Source organism: Suricata suricatta, chromosome 2 (genome assembly GCF_006229205.1).
Source record: "Suricata suricatta isolate VVHF042 chromosome 2, meerkat_22Aug2017_6uvM2_HiC, whole genome shotgun sequence".
Taxonomy (NCBI): Eukaryota; Metazoa; Chordata; class Mammalia; order Carnivora; family Herpestidae; genus Suricata; species Suricata suricatta.
In genome coordinates, this window is record NC_043701.1 from 450,645 (window position 1) to 469,986 (window position 19,342).

Consider the following 19,342-nt stretch of genomic DNA (forward strand, 5'->3'; position numbering starts at 1 on the left):
GGTGCCGGCCGGCGAAGGGTTCCGGGCGGGGGCAGGGGCCGGGAAGCGGCAGGGGTCGGGCTGGCGGGGCCCTCAGCCCCACAGCCTCCGCGTGGGCCGCAACCCAAGGCTTCGGCCCGGCCGGTGGCTGTGAGGCGGCACCGGGGCGGTGGGCACCGGGGCCCTGAGCGCGCCGACGCCCCGACCCCGGGACTGAGTTCACAGAGGACCCAGGCTGCCCGGGAACCTGTCCCCAAGCGTCTGTCATGGTTCCGACGGGGGTGCTTTGCTCCGGGTGGGGACTTATTCGTGGGATGACTGGAGCGCAGCCCACAGGTGGTGACAAGGCGACAGGCGCCTCTGAACGCTCCTCGTAATTCGGTCCAGGCTCCTGTGTGAAGAGCGTCCCGCCGCCGCCGTGGGGACGGATAACTGCGTGTGAGATGACGCCTCAGCCTTCGAGCAGCATCTGGCTGGACGGGCATGGACGCGGGCACGAATAGTACGGGAAACCGAAGGTGGCCCCTTGGGGACAGACCGGGAGTCGGAAAGAGCTGCAGTCACGAGTGTCAGGAGATGGGGCGTATGGTCGTGGATGCGGTCAGGACACGTCGTTTGCTGTTATTTAAGCCTGAGGTGCCGCGGTGCCCTGGGAATAGGCACAGCAGAGGTCCCAGTGCCAGTGCGGGACGCGTGGGTCCGTGGGGCGAGGGCACCTTTTCCGAGCGTTTGTTCTGAAACCCACGGATTGCTGCTGGCCTTCGTGAGTCACCGAGCTTGTCGCCGGCCACCCTCCCTGCTGCCTGGCCAATAGGAAGTTCTGTTTTGTCGCGCAGCCCTCGGAGCCGAGGGGCGAGGTGGCCAGGCCTCCGTGGTCCGCGGGCGCGTTATTCCCACTTTTGGTGGCCTAATTTAGACATTGAGATCTGGAAGTCTAGGCTTGCGAGGACTCTGTCCGCGAGAGTGTTGTCTTCCGTGCCAGCGATTGTCCACATTGCGCTGTTTGTAACGGCGCCGGACGTTGGCGTCTGTTGTTAGGGCGGAGGGTCTCGTTGCCTGCACGTTCCGTCCTTTACCTCCTCTTCGGGTCGGGCCCCGGGGCGTGAGTGGAAACGCGGTTCCCGGGGGAGCGCCGGCGGGGCGGGAGGCTGCGCGCGCTCCCGGGGCGCGGGGTCCCAGCGGGTGGGAGCTGCTGCGGCGATTGGGCGCCTAACTCCGCTCTCCCTCCAGGGGCCCGGCCCGCGCGGAATTCCCGGCGGCTGTGACTGGATGCTCCCCGAGGAGTGGCACTTTAGAGAGGCCGAGTCTTCAGGTTTAGCGGCTGGGGTCAGCCCCCCTCCCCCTTTATTGATTCTAAGACTTTGTTTTCCTGTTTTCACGGGATCAGCCTTCTCCTGTTGCGCTGACTCAGACCTGTCTGAGCATCTTGCTACTGTACTGAAAGGAAAGAAGGTGAGCCTCCTCGAATCGTTTGGACTTCTCTTTCCTTCCTTGGCAACTTCACAGTTGGTAATAACGTAATGTTATGTTGATACTGTCCTCAGTGAAGAAAGTAAGGGAATTGTTTTTTAGGTAGAAGCTGTTTTATGTCAGATTATTGTTAAAAACCCTACTTGAGATGGCACCATTTTTTTCTGTTTTGGATGTTAGTAACATATTGTGTCTTGTAGGAAAAGATATACAAATTCAAGTTTCAGTATGACTGTGTTTTCTGCTTAGGGTTACAGAATAAATGCCATATGAAAAACAGGTTCATCCGTCATGGAAAAACGAGAGACATTTGTACAAGCAGTGTCTAAGGAGCTGATTGGAGAATTTTTGCAGTTCGTTCAACTTGATGTAAGTTTTATGTTTAGCTTTATTGTGATTTGATTGTTAACATAAAACATTTTTTTAAATCAGTACATCCACAAATGAGATCTAGCCATCTAGAATTTAAATAAACCAAGGTTTACTTAAAAAAACAGGACTGTATACTAAACTAGACCTGCTGCCGGCAGGTACTCACAAATTGTATTTCCTGCTCCTTTTGGAGAGTTGTAAGAATGCTAAGTGCTAAGGTAACACAGTGTGCTTCTGTACACTTAAACATTTAGGGGTCTCTTGCTATGTGGGGGCAGCGCGAGGAAGACCTATTCTTTCGGTCCTCAGGTTATTTACAGTGTCGTGATGGATCCAGGTCTGGAGAGAGAGCAAAGGCTCCGCTGTGGCAAGGCTATGGGAGGGTGCCATGGGCTCTCTGCTGTCCCCGGGGAAAGGCTGTGGAGTAAACCGAAGTCAGCCAGTCAAGGAGGGGTGTGGGGAAGGATCTCTCCAGGTGGAGGGGATAACCTTAAGGACTGGAGAAGGCACATTGTGCTTGAACTTGAAAGCATCCAGAAGGGCTAGGGTGCAGAAAGCCAGGTCAGGAAGACACGAGGGCTGAGACTTGAATTACGTCAAACCTTCTTAACCAATTTAAGGAGCTGAGACTTTATCCTGAGAGGAGTGTGGGTTTGTACCCGAAGAATAGATGGAAGAGGGCATATGAGAGCCTGGAGAAGAATGAAGAGGCTGTGCCCTACACAATGGTGGTTCCATTAGGAGATGGAAATGGGGAGACGTGGGTGCTTTTGTGAGCTGGGTTGTTGAGTTGATGTGGACCAGAGAGGGTGAAGGCAGATCCGAAGTTTTGACTTGTGATGCCTTGCAGTGAGATCATGGATGTTAGAGGAAGGCAGGTTTTTGTGGGAAGATCTGCTCAATTTGGGACGTTCTGAATCATTGTCAGCGGGGCAGGCACAGGTTGATGCCCAGCAGGTGGATGGGTAGCTATATCTGAGGCCCGGGAAAGAGGCCTGGGCAGAGGCAGATTTGGGTGTCCTCAGCGGCGATTGGTAGCTTCAGTCATGCGAACACATGGCATCACTTGGTGTGTAATGAGAAGCCTTGGACAGAACTCTGAGGAACCCAACCCTTAAGACACCTCCTCTAAAATGCTCGTTGGGGCAGGAGATACCTGCCGCGTGCAGTGAAGATTGAGTTAGTGTAACTAAGTAGAGAGGAACCTAATAGCAAATTTGTTGCTAGCAACATTTATGAAGTCATTTTTCTTTATCGGAGAAAAATGAGCTTATAAGATGATTTTGTATTGTAAAATGGTACCCTGGAAACTTACAAATAACCAGCACAAATTCACAAGCAGCATATCGCAGAAGTGTCTGTGAGAGCCAGCTCTTTAGATGTGACATTAATGTCTGTTTTAGTGGGAATGTAGGTGATTTGTATTGTATGAGAGGTGCAGCACACATGTGGTTTAAAGTTCATATGATTGTTGTTACAAACTAGTATCATAGCGTTAACTAAAATCACTAAATTGCTAGTGATGAAGCTAAGTCGATATTACTTTGAAGTCAAAAGGCAAAAGGAGCAACACTTGGGCAGCACAGGCCATGCAGGGTCACAGAGCGGTCTCTGAGGTGCTTCCCTCCAGCTGTCCCCATCACACGCTGGAGAGCCTTGAACTGTTGCTCAGCAGCGGACATCTCAGTAGGATACTGAGTTAGTCCTTGTGTTCATAGGCATTAGTTTTAGTTTATGAATAGCACAGCTTATTAACACTTAATAATTTAGTATGAACACGATATAGCTCTTAGTTAAACATAAAAATGAAAATATGCAGGATTGTACATCACTTGTTTTCTTTAAGTCAAATGATACAAAAAGCCATTCTATAGGTCAGAACAGTCTAATAATGGCATTTCATATGGTCAGCCAACCAGATAATTAAGTCAGTTTGAAGCCTACTAGGTGGACCTCCCCAAATACCATCAAGTCTGCTATAACGCAGCGTATGCATTGCTAAAAATCACCATACTCTACAGAATGGGCAGAAGGATTATGGAAAAAATGGGGATAAGGGCAGAACACTCAAAAACCTCGCCAGTGATACATTAAAAAAAGATAGTGACCTAATTAAAAGAAAATAGCAGTTTTATACAAGTTAAATCACTAAGAAGTACGTAAACACTGGAGTAAACGTGACATTTGCCTTGAAAAAGATCCTGAGTTTGCAGGTAGAAGTGGGTTCCTGTGCGCCCAGGGGCGCTGACCCTGTGTGAGAGGAAAAGAACAGAGAAGAAAAGTATAGGCCAGGCTGGGAGGACCAGGAGGCTTGGAGAGAGGCCAGATGGACAGCGAATTGGTCAGAGGGTTGCAGCACACGTGGGGCCCCAGGAGCTGGCCCGTGTCCGGGGTGCGAGATTTGTGTGACTCGGGCTCTGCCCAGCAGGTGCAACTCTCTGCATTCACTTCGTGATGAAACCCCACATAAGCAAACCAGAAATTGCTTTTTGCTCAAGTTGTTCCCTTATGTATTAATTGTATTGGGAGAAATTTGCATCTCAAAATAAGCATTTGGGAGCAGCACTGACTGTGCTCAGTGGTTCTTTGAGAATGGAGGGTCTGTGTTTAAGGAGTTTGTCCTGAGTGCCTTCTGGATGCCAGGCTCTGCTCGTGGCATTGGGACACAGCACATCCCAAGTTTCTGCCCTAAGAGAGTTGGTTTCTAGTGGCGGAGGGAGAGGAACAAACAAGGTAGGGGATGGCCGTGCAGGTGTGATTTTGGTTAGAGATTGGAATGGGCTCTGTGGAGATTGATGGAGGAGAACTCTGGACAAGAGGATGGGGAGGGGAAGGCCCTGAGGCAGGTGCACACCTGGACAGCCCAGGTAGGGCTTCCTGGAGGAAGAGGGAAGGTGGTAGGAGTCAGGGTGGGGAAGAAGTCTTGGGAGGCCCAGGAAGGGCTACTTGCCCTCCCCTCTGCTCCTGAAATAACTGCGGAGTCAAAGGAAAGTTACAGGAAGAACATGTGCAGAAGAATCCTGAATCTCCGGCACTCAGATTTGCCACTTCTCTCCTGCCACATTTTCTTTATTACCCGCTTTTACCTATTCTTTTTGAGTCATTTGAGAGTCCATTGCCAGCATTTGTCTCATCCCTAAGTATTTTGGCGTGTGTTTGCCTAAACAAAGATATTCTCTTATCTAATCACAGTAAAAATGCTATAAGGAAATTTGACATTGGCACATGATACTGTTAAATACAGTACATATTTGTGTTTTTTCCCTGATCAGGGCCCCTTTTACTGTCACACATTGCATTCAGTTGTCATGACTTGTTAGCTGCTTTAATCTAGAGAGTTTCTCAGCCTTTATTTTTCATGACATTGACAGTTTTGAAGAGTGTAGGCAGCTGTTTTGTGGCCTATCCCTCAGTTTGCCCTTTCTTGATAGTTCGATTAAATCCATCTTATGCATCGTGGCAGGAGCTACGTAAGTAGTGTTATATCTTCCTCAGTGGAGGCACATGGTGTGGGTTGGTTCCCTTATTGGTGAGGCTAGTTTTAATTAGTTACTCAGGTTGGGTCCACCACATTTCTCTAGAGTTGTAATTAGGGAAATAAACTTCTCCTCAAACTTCTACTGACTGCTTTTAGTTCCCATTGATGAATCTTGCCTGAATCCATTATTACTATAATGTTTTTATATTGTGACTATTTTGGTGCTCATGTTGGCTAGAGGGAGTTCCTTTCAGATGGATCCTCTACCCTTTTGATCCTGGTTTCTATTTGCTGTATAAAAGAGTAGGGAAGGTCATCTGCTCAGAGTGAGATGAAGTGGTTGGCTAGGGGATTTAAGGGTAGTGGAGAGGATTTGCTGTGGACTCATTGGCTGATGGGAAAATGATGTCTAGAGACAAGTAAGAGGTTGAGGGCCCAAGTCAGGTTAGAGACCAGGAACTTCAAGTATACTCAGTCAGTTCCGCTGTGTTATTAGTGCTGTCGTTACTTTGTAGCATACTTTTGTAGCCCCATCATAGATAGGGCTGGAGATGGTGGACAGCTGAATGGATTTTGCTAAATGGGTGAAATTTTAAACTCCGAAGACTAGGATACTGAGGCAGAATAGGTATATGAGGAGTCTGCCACTTTCTGTCTCATAATTCCTATGCTTTTACCTTTAGGAATGTATTTCACAAACTAAACCCAGCTCTTGAGTGATAATTAACACTTAAACTTTTTTTTTAACTTTTTTTTTTTTTTAACATTTATTCCTTTTTTAGAGATAGAGTATGAATGGGTAGGGACAGAGAGAGAGGGAAACACAGAATTTGAAGCAGGCTCCAGGCCCTGAGTTTTCACACAGCTGTCAACACTGAGCTGATCTGGGGCTCGAACTCATGGACTATGAGATCATGATCTGAGCTAAAGTTGGTCCTTAATTGACTGAACCACCCATGCCCCTAACTTTTTTTTGATGCCTGTTATAAAAGGGATAGAACTAATTTTTTGTATTTGAAATATAACAGTTGCTATTTATTTTGCAGAAAGATTCTTCTGACCCTTTCAGCCTAAATGAATTGCTAGATGAATTATCAAGGAAACAGAAAGAAGAACTATGGCAAAGACTCAAGAATTTATTAACAGATGTGCTGTTAGAAAGCCCTGTGGCTGGATGGCGGATGGTGGACGTCCAGGGTGAAGATAATATGGAAACAGAGCATGATTTGAAAATGGTAGTATTGGTCTTTCAGATATATAATTTGTTACCTTTTCTTTGTTAAAAAAGAGTAATAATTATAATTCTTGTATATAACTTTAAGAAAAAAATTAAAGCTGAAAGTCTGTTTATTATAGTGTTACCTTTTCTAATCTTGCCATTATTAATCTGACCTTCAATGTTGGTGTTCTTTTTGGACAAGTGACCTGTATTCAATTTAATTCACTTTTTAGAATACGCTAGAAGTGTGGGTTTATTTTTGTAAAATTAGTAACCTTCACATTTAAAAAAATATATACTTTTTATTTGAGAGAGAGAGCTTGTACGCACAGGGGAGGGGCACAGGGGCAGATGGACAGAGAAGAGAGAGAGAGAGAAAGAGAGAATCTTAATCGGGCTCCATGCTCAGTGAAGGGCCTGGCGCAGGGTTCATTCCCACGACCCCGGGATCATGACCTGAGCTGAAATCAGGATTCAGACGCTCAACTGACTGAGCCACCCAGTTGCCTCTAAAAACTGTATTTTAAGTTGATTTTAATTCACTTGAACTTTGAATTTTTTTATTTGTAGAAGAAAAGCCTAGAAATAATTCATGCAATTACATCTGTGATTCTTGCATCTGTATCTGTAATAAATGAAAGTGAGAACTTTGAAGACTTACTGGAATGTGCAGTCATGTTAAACGGTAAATTGCATTTTTGATAATGTGTATTTAGAGGTGGGCATCAGGCGATTGTCTGTAAGCGGAAGCCGGTCCTCATGGAGAAGCAGAGGTGTTAAGGCGAAATTTTGCAGTCAGACTCTTCTACCTCAGCTATAGAAGGAACAAGGAAGGACTCTTTTAAGGACTGTCTTAATTAATCAATTTAATTTAAGCCACATACAACTATTTCAGATTGTGAAAATGTACATTACTGAACAATTGACTGCTGTTGTTTTCAGTTTCCAGAATGTCTTATGTGACGTACAGGACCAGTGGTAAGAGTTTATTAGGAGAAAATAGCCTGATTTTAAATTCCTCAGCTGGTGATTATTGCCAGATAGTTTCAGTTTTTTTTTTTTTAGTTTTCTTTATGTCTTTGTTTTGAGAGGGAGAGACAGAGAATGAGCATGGCAGGGGCATAGAGAAAGGAAGACACAGACTCTGAAGCAGGCTCCAGGCTCTGAGCTGTCAGCACAGAGCCCAGCGCAGGGCTCGAACCCACGAACTGCGAGATCATGACCTGAGCCAAAGTCGGATGCTTAACCGACTGAGCCACCCGGATAGTTTCAGTTTAACCAAGCATTTGTGGCATTGCAGTTTTTTTCTTTAAATATGTTATGATCATAACCTGAGAGATAATTGTTGACTCTTAGGGGAGTTTTACACTATTAAAATTTATGTCATGGTACTTTTCAGGGGTTTTTTTAACTTTTTTTTTTTAATGTTTTTTATTTATTTTTGAGAGACAGAGAGAGACTCCATGAGCAGGGGAGGGTCAGAGAGAGGGAGATACAGAATCTGAAGCAGGCTCCAGGCTCTGAGCTGTCAGCATAGAGCCCGACGTGGGGCTCAAACCCACGAACCGTGAGATCATGACCTGAGCCAAAGCTGGATGCTTAACTGACTGAGCCACCCAGGCGCCCCACTTTTCAGGTTTTAACTAAACTGTAAAACTATAGTTTTTAATTTAGAGGGGTACTATTAATTAAAATATCTGATTCTAAAATATAATACTGTTTTATAGATATAAAACATACAAAAATAATTTTAATTAATGAGTTTTAAGACAGATCACCCAGTGCCCCCACCCTGACTCTGAATAAATTAGTTCCATGTGACACTCTCACAGACTTTTTTTTTTTTAGTGTTTTATTTTATTTTTAGGAGAGAGAGACAGGCAGAATGTGAGTGTGATAGGTGCAGAGAGAAGGAGACACAGAATCCGAAGCAGCTCCAGGCTCCACGCTGTCAGCACAGAGCCCAACGCGGGGCTCAAACTCATGAATTGTGAGATCATGACCTGAGCCAAAGTCGGACACTTAACCAACTGAGCCACCCAGGCGCCCCCAGACTTTTCATACTTAATGCCACTTGGATATATGTATCTGTTTTATCCAGAATTCTTACATGGAAATATAAAGTCTTATTAAGAAGTTACCCCTAATCAGTATATAACTAGTTCCCAAAGTTTTGTGAATGTTACTACAGTTTATTTTCAGTTTCCAAATAACTTGTATAAAATGATTAGTGCTAATATTGTAGTTGCTCCTAATTTTCCTAATTCAGGAATTTTACATGGACATAATGGCATTCAGATATGTATGGATTGTAATTATGAGCACAATATTAATACTTAAATGTTTTTCTTGAGCTTTTCTTTTAATAAAAGCACTGCAGTTTTTATATTCATTATAATAATTGCTTTTATTATTTTTAACCAGTGAGCCAGAATCTGAGGCCAACCTGTCGAGGGACATTTGTAGTGCATTTGTGGTCACCACACCTGACTGGGCCTGAGTGTTGAGTGTTCATAACAGTGGGTGTTGTTGCACTTACATTCGAGTAGTTTCCATACTTGCCTTTCTTAAATTTTGGGGCAGTGTGACCTGAGTCTTCTAGTTCTAAAATTCTGTGTTTTGTTGGGTCTGCTCTCACAACAGTAGGAAACACTTTTTTTAAAGTTAACATCATTTGTCTTCTATAAATAATGTATATAAATTTCTGGCAAGTTAAACTGCAATTTGCTTAACAAACCTTTGTAAGTCACAGTACTTTACACTGCATAATATTGGTTTGCTGTACTAACTGGGCATATCCTGTGCTCTGTGTTAGGTATTTTATATGCGTTACCTGAATCTGAAAGAAAGCTGCAGAGTGCCATTCAGGATTTGTGTGTCGTGTGGTGGGAGAAAGGCCTGCCTGCCAAGGAAGATATGGGAAAGACTGCTTTTATCATGCTATTAAGGAAGAGTCTGGAGACTAAAACAGTATGTTAGCTTTTTTTTTTAATTTTAAAAAAATGTTTTTTATTAATTTTGAGAGACAGAGAGGGATAGCGTTAGCAGGAGAGGGTCAGAGAGAGAGGGAGACACAGAATCCGAAGCAGACTCCAGGCTCTGAGCTAGCTGTCAGCACAGAGCCTGATGCAGGGCTCGAACCCACGAACTGTGAGATCATGACCTGAGCCAAAGTCGGACGCTTAACCGACTGAGCCACCTAGGCGCCCCATATGTTTACTTTTTAAAATATATTTCTCCTTGAGGTGCCTGGGCGGCTCAGTTGGTTAAGGATCTGACTTCGGCTCAGGTCATGATGTTGTGGTTTGTGAGTTCGAGCCCCGCATCAGGCTCTGTGCTGACAGCTTGGAGCCTGGAGCCTGCTTTGGATTCTGTGTCTCCCTCTCTCTTTGCTTGTGCTCTTGTCTCTCTCTTTCAAAAATAAACATTAAAAAAATTTTAAAATATATACTACTTTCCTTTAAAAGTGCACGTGTTCAAATCAGTTAGGAATTGGGGCGCCTGAGTGGCTCAGTCGGTTAGGCCTCCGGCTTCGGCTCAGGTCAGATCTCACATTCGTGGGTTCTAGCCCCGCGTCGGGCTCTGTGCTGACAGCTAGCTCGGAGCCTGGAGCCTGCTTCCTGTTCTGTGTCTCCTTCTCTCTCTGCCCCTCTCCTCTCATGCTCTATCTCTCTCTGTATCAAAAATAAATAAAACATTAAAAAAAAAATCAGTTAGGAATTATGTTTCCTTGTAAGTGGGCTGACTGCAGATGCTTCCGCAGTTAGGGGCTTTTTACCTCGTGATGTTCAGAGGTGGGCCGTCAGGGGTGGGCAGGGCGGTGGCTCCACATTGCAGTTTCATGCAGGCTTTCTCCTCTGCCTTCTGTGGGGGTGGTGTGTGTGTGTGTGTGTGTGTGTGTGTGTGTGTGTGTGTGTGTGTGTAGACTCCGTCTTCCTCTTCCCACTGCATGGTCACAGGGTGGCTGCTCCACCTCCATTTTTTGGTGTGAGTTCCAGGCAGGGAAGCAGCAAGGCCAGACCTTCTCAGAAACTCTCAGCTTGTATCCAGCATCCAGAACCTAGTCACATGGCCTCAGCTCTCTGCTGCAAGTGGGGTTCTTTAGGGGATACATTGCCAATGTTAACAAAAGTAGAGGTATTTTTAGTAGCAAAGATGAGACGGGATGACAGGTAGGTAAATGGGAGTGGCTGCCTGTGTCCGCGCAGTCCTCCGAGAGGCAGACCCACCATGGACTGCACAGGACTGCACATACGCAGTGACGGAAGAAGGGGGCAGGAGGAGTAGGGAAGGCCTTCAGGCCCGGGTGCAGGCACCACACCTGTGGGAAGAGGGGTGTCAGGCTGGAGTCTAGGCTTGAAGACGTTTTGGCCACGCCAAGGGAGAGCAGGGTTGAGGACTGGACTGACTGAGGAGAACTTACATGCCGCGCCCAGTACGCCTCATAACAAGTGCCCTCCTTAACATCCCTCACCCAGCTAGCCCGTCCCCTACTCCATCAGCTGAGGATTGGATTTAACTTGGTCCATTTCTCAGCCTTTAATCTTTGCTTTAATCTTTGCTCGGTGTGCAGTTAAGAAATCCAGAAAAAGAACAGTTTTTTCCCCCAATCAAGAGAACAACTGGGGTGCCTGAGTGGCTCAGTTGCTTAAGCATCTGACTTTGGCTCAGGTCATGATGTGATTTGTGAGTTTGAGCCCCGCATCGGTCTCTGTGCTGACAGCTCAGAGCCTGGAGCCTGCTTCAGGTTCTGTGTCTCCCTCTCTCTGTCCCTCCCCTGCTCACGCTCTGTCTCTGTCTCTCAAAAATAAATACATGTTAAAAAAAAATTAAAAGAAAAAGAGAACAACAGATACTTAGCTTCATCTTACACAGTTGCGCAAGTGAAGAAAAGGGAAAACGAGGAAGATAAAAGTTACCCATAATTCCACTGCCTATGGTGATCGTTGCTACTTTAGGGATATTTAGGAATTTCTCTTTGTCTTTCTCCCCCTCATATTTTTCCTTCCTTATGACAGATTTCCAGAAATGAAGTTCGTAGGTTAGTAGGTTTGAATTTGATGCACGTTTCGAGCTCTTGATACACTGCCAACAGCTTTGTAGAAAGCTTGCACTTCACACTCTCCTCATCCGTGTGTCTGTCTCACCATGGCCTCCAGTGATCCGTCAGTTTTATTACAGAAGAGACCCTTCGTGACGGCTCCTTCAGCTTGTCATAGGAGAGAGAGAAGATCACTTGTTTGCAGCAGGATTTATCCTTAAGCCACTGTTGGTTTATCTTTTTAAAATCGGCTTTCCAAAAAAAATCATTTTTCCCTGCCTTTTTGTTTATCTTTTTAATAAAATTATTTATTTATTTATTTGTTGATTTATTTATTTTTAAGTAATCTCTATACCCAATATGGGACTCAAACTCATAACCCCAAGATCCAACAGTCATATGTGCTACCAGCTGAGCTAGCCAGATGCCCAGCATGGGACTATTTAAATTTAGGTTTAACTTGTGAAGAAAACTAAAAGCTGGGTCCCTCAGTGCAGCAGTTGTGGGGCTGGAGCTCAGCGGGGCTGGCGGCCGCCGCGCGGGGCCCTGCGGACTTGGGCCTGCACAACACAGAAACCAGACGGCACTGCCTGTCAGTGCCTCTGCTGCTTTTGCCATTTTTCTTCCTTTTTGATGAATAATTCAGAGTTGTAATAATTTATAATATAAGGTATTCTTACTGCATATTTGAAATGTGGCCGTAATTATTTATTAAAAAACTAACATTTTTCTTTTTTACGTCATTCCTAGGGTGTAGACATATGTCGGCTTTGGCGTATCCATCAAGCTTTGTATTGCTTTGATTATGATTCAGAGGAAAGTAAAGAAATTAACGATATGCTCCTTGAGTGTTTCATAAGTGTTAAATACATCAAGAAAGAAGAGGTAACTGGGTTTTCTTTTTCGGTGTTTTTGTGAACTGCTTTTTAATGGACGTTTTTCCTAAGTTCATGCAGTTGACACTGTACCATGCTCAGTGTTTTAATGAAGGAGTAAGCCTAGCTATCCAGTCACTTTATTTATTGCACATTTTTACTGCATAGCAGTAGGATGCAAACACTTTACAAATTGTTGCTTATTTCATTATTAAATGAGATGGTAATAGGTAGCTGTGTGAATTGTGGGGGAACCATGATTATAGTTTAAGTTAAGAATGATTTAAAAACGAGGTTGAGAAAGCACTTCCTGGGGGATCAGACCTGACCATCTGCCCTCATTCCAGGTTACTGGCACATACTGAGAAACGTTGTCACACGATATTCTTGATTTCTTTTTTCTAACCGTCCAGTAAATCCAAAGAGAGGCTTCTGTTCACTGCTGCACTGTCCATTTTGGTGGTCATTCCCATATGTTGCTACTGAGCACATGAAAAATGGGCAATCGAATTGTGGCTTTAAGTGAAAAATACATAGATTCAAAACTTAAAGTGTGAGAAAAGAATGTAAAATAGCTTATTAATAGTTTTTATATGTTTATTACGTATTTAAATGATAATGTTTGGTTGTATTGGCTTACATAAATATTGTACTAAAATTAATAATAGGGGCACCTGGGTGGCTCAGTTGGTTGAGTATCAGACTTCAGGTCATGATCTCATGGTTCATGAATTTGAGCTATATCAGGCTCTGTACTGACATTGCTGAGCCCACTTTGTATTCTTTGTCTCTCTTTCTCTCTGCCCTTCCCCTCCACCCTCATGCTCTCTCTTTCAAAAATATTTTAAAAAATAAAATTACTTTAGTCTTTTTTACTTTTATTAATATAGCTATTAGAAAATTGAAAATTATAGAGAGGCTTGCATGGTTTTATTGGACAATTCTGATTTATTACCTTAGGATTCTTTTGTAGTCTTTTATTAAACATAGACCAGATTCCCAGGCCAGGGATGCAAAGAAGAATATTGCCTACGTTGTAGAGTATAGCCTTTGTTTTGTTTGCTTGTTGCTCTGCAGCCACGTACGAGGCGAAAGGAAGAGTCCTCACTGCTCCCTGAAGTTGGTGGGGAGGGACTCTCAGAGGAGGAGAAGCACCAGCTCTGAGGCCCTTAAATGAGCATTTGTTTCATGGGCTGGGGGCTAGTTCGGGGCAAAGACACAGTTTGACCCTGATTTGCCCGCCCCATTGCACCCTCTCCCAGCAGCTAAGTTAAAGGGCCATATGTGATTGCTGACTGTACTGACCTGGGGTCAGAAAGGCTGTTTTTAGATCCTGTTTGTTCCTGTACGAGGTGGTGACCTGCACAATGGGAGCACCGGAGGTCCTCTCTCAGGACCCCGAGGGGTACACGAGGTCATGCACACAGAACGGGTGGTGCAGCTGCTGGCAGGGCTGGGCACTTGGGAGGTGCTGACTGCGCTCATGGCTCTTGTTGCATCAGCGCTGCTGCATCTCCAGGACTGGGGTTGGATTTACAGAGAGTAAGCAGCCGAGGGCGGGTTCATACAAGTGACTATTTATAGTGACTTGTCCGTGGTGACGGTGATCTGCATGTCAGCTTACGTGTGTGTTTGTGCAAGTAGGTCGTATGGACGTAAATTTTTGTGTATGTTAACGCTCCCCTTTTATTTAAATTAATGTCTTTTGAATTTATGATATCTAAACTTAGTTTCCTAATCAGTCATTCCTTTAGGTCAGTTTCCAGTCATTCTCGGTACATGACAGATATCCTGTGCTATAATGGCAAGATACCTCAGTAAACACTTTTTGTTTTTAACTTGCCTGTTGCAAACATGGTCCTTTGCCATTTATTTCAAAGTGTGTTGCAATGCTGTAGGATTCCCAAGACTGTAGTGGTGGACTGGCAGGCAGTGAAGAGGTGATGGTGTTGTTCACTGGGAAAATTTTGGGAGGATGTATTTTATATGCTCAATAGAGTACAGATATCATTACATGTTTTAGGGCCATGTGTAATTTAGTAGTGTGCATATAAATTAACATGGGGAATGTGTGTATTTGAAAATTCTAGTTTGGCAGATACTTAGCCTCTTAACTTTACAGTCCTCAATTTTCTCATTTATAAGAGGTGATAGGAATGGATGTTCAATTCCCTCCCGTCTCCAAAAGCTAGATTTCAAGCATACTTTGATATTAGGCTATGTAGGCATCCATGCCAGAGCCAGAATGAAACGTTTGTGGACTGTTTAGCTACTGGGCAGCATGGTAACTGTGGAATCCTGTGGTCCAGCAAAAAAGGAGCTCAGGGGTCCTGGCTGCTAGACCCTCCAGCAGGGAGGGCTTCCTTCCCTCGCCCTGCTGCCCGGCTGCTCCTCTCCAGGGCTCCCACCGCTGTCTTGAGTTCCAGTTATGGATACGTCCTTTGTTAGTGTTACTAAACATCCAAAGGATTATTTGTTTTTTAGTTACTGTGAAATTTTTACTTGGTTGCAACTTAAACATTGTATCTTTTTTATTACTATTATTTATAGGGAAGAAGATTTCTTAGTTCCCTCTTCAGTTGGAATGTAAATTTTATTAAAATGATCCACGAGACCATTAAAAACCAGTTACAGGGATTACCAAAGTAAGTATGAAAGATAATTAATATTCTGTGCTGTCTTAATCTGATAATGAAATAGTCCATTTGACCTGACTTTTTAAGTTTTATTAATGTATTGAAACTTTAGAAACTCTTATTTATTATGTACTGTTTTATTATGTACTGTTATTTTTTTATGTACTGTTATTTTTTTAATGTTTATTTATTTTGGGGGGAGAGAGCACGCACATACGTGTGAGCCGGGGAGGGGAAGAGAGAGAGAGAGAGAGAGAGAGACAGAGGATCCTAAGCAGGTCCTGCGTTGTAAGTGCAGAGCTTGATGTGGGGCTCAAACTCATGAAATGTGAGATCACATGAGCCGAAATCAAGAGTCAGATGCTCAACTGACTGACACCCAGGTGACCTTGTACCGTTGTTTCGATTATATGTTCGTTATGTACTGTAGAATCACTGGATAGGTTTTCCTTGCTATAAGAAATCATTCTTTTTCAGTAATGACATTGAAATTAAGATTTAAATTTTTTTTATGTTTTTTATTTATTTTTGAGAGACAGAGAGAGGCAGCTTGAGCAGGGGAGGGTCAGAGAGAGAGGGAGACACAGAATCCGAAGACAGGCTCTAGGCTCTGAGCTGTCAGCACAGAGCCTGACGCGGGGCTCAAACCCATGAACCGTGAGATCATGACCTGAGCTGAGGCCGATGCTCAACCGACTGAGCCACCCAGACGCCCCTAGTGTGCACTTTAAGACTGAACCCTTATACCTTTGAGGTGGGCCTGGTTACTGAGTTTCCTGTTAGACAGTTTGTGTGTAATGAGCCGAGCTTGGACTCTGAATCCCTATTACAAAGCTCCTGGTGTTCGCTAGAATGCTTTTTTCTCATGTTTGCTAACTGGCAAAGTATTTTGGTTGAACAGTAGATTTCTAAACTGTGACTCTAAAATCAACTCTGGTATTTTAGGGCTCCCTGAACTTGATGGAATTAGCAGTCTGGAAAGTCCAAACTTGACTCCAAGTTGAAATTTTATTTATATTTAAACATTCTTTACTTAACCTTGACTGAAAAGGAAGAAAATTGATACTTCAATTCCCCATCTCAAAATCCCTTCCTTTTTCTCCTTTCTGCTGCAGGCAGATAACCTGTCTCTGCAGGTACTTTGCAGAGCACTAGTCTGTAGTGGGGTTTTCTCCTGTTCTAGGCTAGGTGGGAACCTGAAATGATACACATTAAAAGTGTGATTGTTTGGGGGGCCCGCCCGGCTGGCTTAGGTGGAAGATGTGTGACTCCTGATCTCGGGCTCATGAGTTCGAGCCCCATGTTGGGTGTAGAGATTATGAAAAAAACAAGAACAAAACAAAACAAAACAAAACCTTAAAAAAAAGTTTGAACTTTCATTAACTCTTTTTTTTTTAATAGATCCTTGATGGTGCACATTGCAGAAATTTATTTCAGAGCTTGGAAAAAGGCCTCAGGGGAAATATTGGAGGTATTTTCATTTTATTAAATGTTTTTTTTTGTTTGTTTATTATTGAGATAGAAACAGCATGAGTGGAGGAGGGACCGAGAGAGAGGGAGACACAGAATCCAAAGCAGGCTCCAGGCTCTGAGCTGTAAGCACAGAGCCTGACGCGGGGCTCGAACCCACAAACTGTGAGATCATGACCTGAGCTGAAGTTGGTCGCTTAACTGACTGAGCCATCCGGGCGGCCCACATTTTATTAAATGTTAACATTTATTTTTGTTGTATTCTAATTACCAAAGAAGTCATCACAGATAGTCATATAAAATCTATGGTGATGTTCTTTGTCAAAATAAAGGCAGATAATGAGACTTTATGTGAGAGATTCACTCTCATTCCTATAAATTTTCATGTTCAGCCACAGACCCCAGACTCCTGCCACCCACTGAGATGTGCAGTTTGAGTGAAATCAAGATTTGCCTAGTAGCATTTTGGTAGCCTTGTTAGGCGTATGCTGTCCAGCCACCTGTGGCTGTCATGCACTGGAATGTGTCCAGTCCCAACAGAGATGTGCTGTAAGTGTAAGAAACACGCCAGGTGCTGAAGATGTAGTGGGGAAAGAAGAACATGAAATATTTCATGAATGTGTTTCTAAAAACATTGCTTGCATGTTGAAATGATAGTGTTTTATATATATGTGGTTGAACGGAATATATTGCTAAAATAATTATGCCTAGTTTTTTGTTTTTGTTTTCTGTTTTTAATGTTGCCTCTAGAAAATTTAAAATTGTGTTTGCAGTTAGGGTTCCCATTTTCGTGCTGACTTCAGACTACCTCTTAGCTTTTAGTTACATTGTTTTTGAGAATTTAAAGACTTGTTTTGAATATGGCTAACCTTTAATGACCACATAGTATCTCCACTATGAAGATGTGGCTGTATAATTCATAATCACAATAAGACATTCAAAGTCCTTTTTTTTAATATATATATTTTTGATGTTTTATTTATTTTTGTTTTTTTAATAGTTTATTGTCAAATTGGTTTCCATATAATACCCAGTGCTTCTCCCCACAAGTGCCCCCCACCATGACCATCATCCCCTCCCTCCCTCCCCCTCCCCCTTCAGTCCATGGTTTGTTTTCAGTATTCAGTAGTCTCCCCTGATCTGTGTCCCTCACTCTCCCCCGCTTTTGATGTTTTATTTATTTTTGAGAGAGAGAGAGAGACTCTGAGCAGGGGAGGTCAGGGAAAGAGGGAGACACAGAATCTAAAGACAGGCTCCAGGTTCTGAGCTAGCTGTCAGCACAAAGTCCAATCCGGGGCTCGAACTCATGGACTGTGAAATCATGACCAGAGTTGAAGCCAGATGCTCAACCGACTGAACCACCCAGGTGCCCCTCAAAGTCCCTTTTGAAAAAATATCAAAAGAAAGTGTTTTTGGCCGATATCCCTTATGTTTTTCTCGTACTAGGTTCTTAAATGTGGTGTTTTTTTTTTTTTCCTCTGAGAGTAAAATTTTTACTCTAAGTCAATGAGGGTTCTTTGCTTTTTGGGGAGCAGGCCCTGAGCTGGTGGGTAGGTGTCTGAGCTGCTTTCTATCCTCTGCTCCTTTGCAGCTTAAGCTTGATTTATAGTACCAGGGTTTGTACCAACTTCTAGGAGGCGAAAACTTACTGGTTACATTTCCCTGCCGACAGCATCCACAATCATTTTACAGTGCGTAAGTTTTTAAGGAAAAGACAAAAACCAGGACATTGGTATGCATTTTTGCATTGTTTTATTATTGCATAACACTTGTTCACAGGAGAAAATATTTGTGCCCCTTTTTTCAAGAGTGGTTTTAAAAAGAGGTGTTTGTAGGGCTGCCTGGATGGCTTAGTTGGTGGAGTGTGCGACTCTTAATCTCCAGACTTGGGTTTCAGCTCTGTTGGGTGTAGAGATGTCAGTCAATCAGTTGATCGACACTAAAAAAAGTAGGTGTTTATAGTTAAAAACATGATTGTTTGATTGCGTCTGTACCAAATTAGTGCCAGCTTTTTGTACTTCTCAGGCTCTCTGCCCTCCCTCACTTCCTCCCTGCCTTCAGCTTTTTAGAGCAAGTTCCAAATGTGATGTCTCACGTCCATGTTCTGCAGTGTGCATCTCTAAGGAATACAGTTATACAGTGCTGGTAACATACGTAACAGAATTAACAATTTCTGGTTATTTTTGAAAATATTTACATTTCTCTGTTTTGTTTCAAAATGTCTTTTTATAGTTTTCTTAGGAATCAGGATCCATTAAGTCTCCCATGGTGTTTGCTTGTTAAGTCATTTACGTTTCTCAGAGCATTTCTCCCTCTCTCCAGTTCGGTTTTAAAATCCTGGGCCATGCGTGGGTGTGTTGAAGAGCCTGGGTCAGCTGTCCGCTGGGAGACCCACACTCTGCTTGTCAGCTCTCCTGCTCCGGCTTTTGTGGCACAAACACTCGAGGGTAGCACCACGCATCTCATTTCATCACAAGTCAGGGTGTGGATCCCCACATGCAGTGATGCCGAGGTGGATTAGTGGCAGGTGAAGGAGGTGTTTTCAGAGACAGTGAAGGAGGCTGATAGTAGTAGCTTTCCTTACATCCTTCTCGCAAGCTGTGGAGCCCCAGGTGTGGGGGCAGAGTGCAGGGCAACACGCCAGAGTCGTTGGGGATTCAGGCTACCACTGGGGGTTGGCTGTTTCCTTTGCCCAACTCTGAAGGTCCTTAGGTGTCGTGGGCTAACCGAGGAGTTTCCACACCCCCAGCCCCGCCTTGTCCTCTCCATGGAAGTCCTGGAAGATCTGGTCACTTTGGAGTC

At 43.9% G+C, this 19,342-nt stretch overlaps 1 protein-coding gene across 5 annotated transcripts in view; it reads left to right on the forward strand.

Moving 5' to 3' along the window:
- NCAPG2 (non-SMC condensin II complex subunit G2) overlaps positions 1-19,342 on the forward strand; it is a 69,436-nt gene that overhangs the window by 3,529 nt on the left and 46,565 nt on the right. The window contains exons 1-9 of one of the 5 annotated variants that reach the window (XM_029920837.1): positions 74-481; positions 1,210-1,431; positions 1,699-1,818; positions 6,346-6,534; positions 7,089-7,203; positions 9,334-9,488; positions 12,310-12,444; positions 14,985-15,079; positions 16,472-16,541. In XM_029920837.1, the coding sequence (XP_029776697.1) occupies positions 1,741-1,818; positions 6,346-6,534; positions 7,089-7,203; positions 9,334-9,488; positions 12,310-12,444; positions 14,985-15,079; positions 16,472-16,541 (837 nt within the window). In that variant the 5' untranslated portion in view covers positions 74-481; positions 1,210-1,431; positions 1,699-1,740. Of the gene's footprint in view, positions 1-73; positions 482-752; positions 1,082-1,209; positions 1,432-1,698; positions 1,819-6,345; positions 6,535-7,088; positions 7,204-9,333; positions 9,489-12,309; positions 12,445-14,984; positions 15,080-16,471; positions 16,542-19,342 lie in introns of those variants that run through there. The other 4 variants (XM_029920846.1, XM_029920851.1, XM_029920859.1 and 1 more) reach the window with 4 other exon arrangements.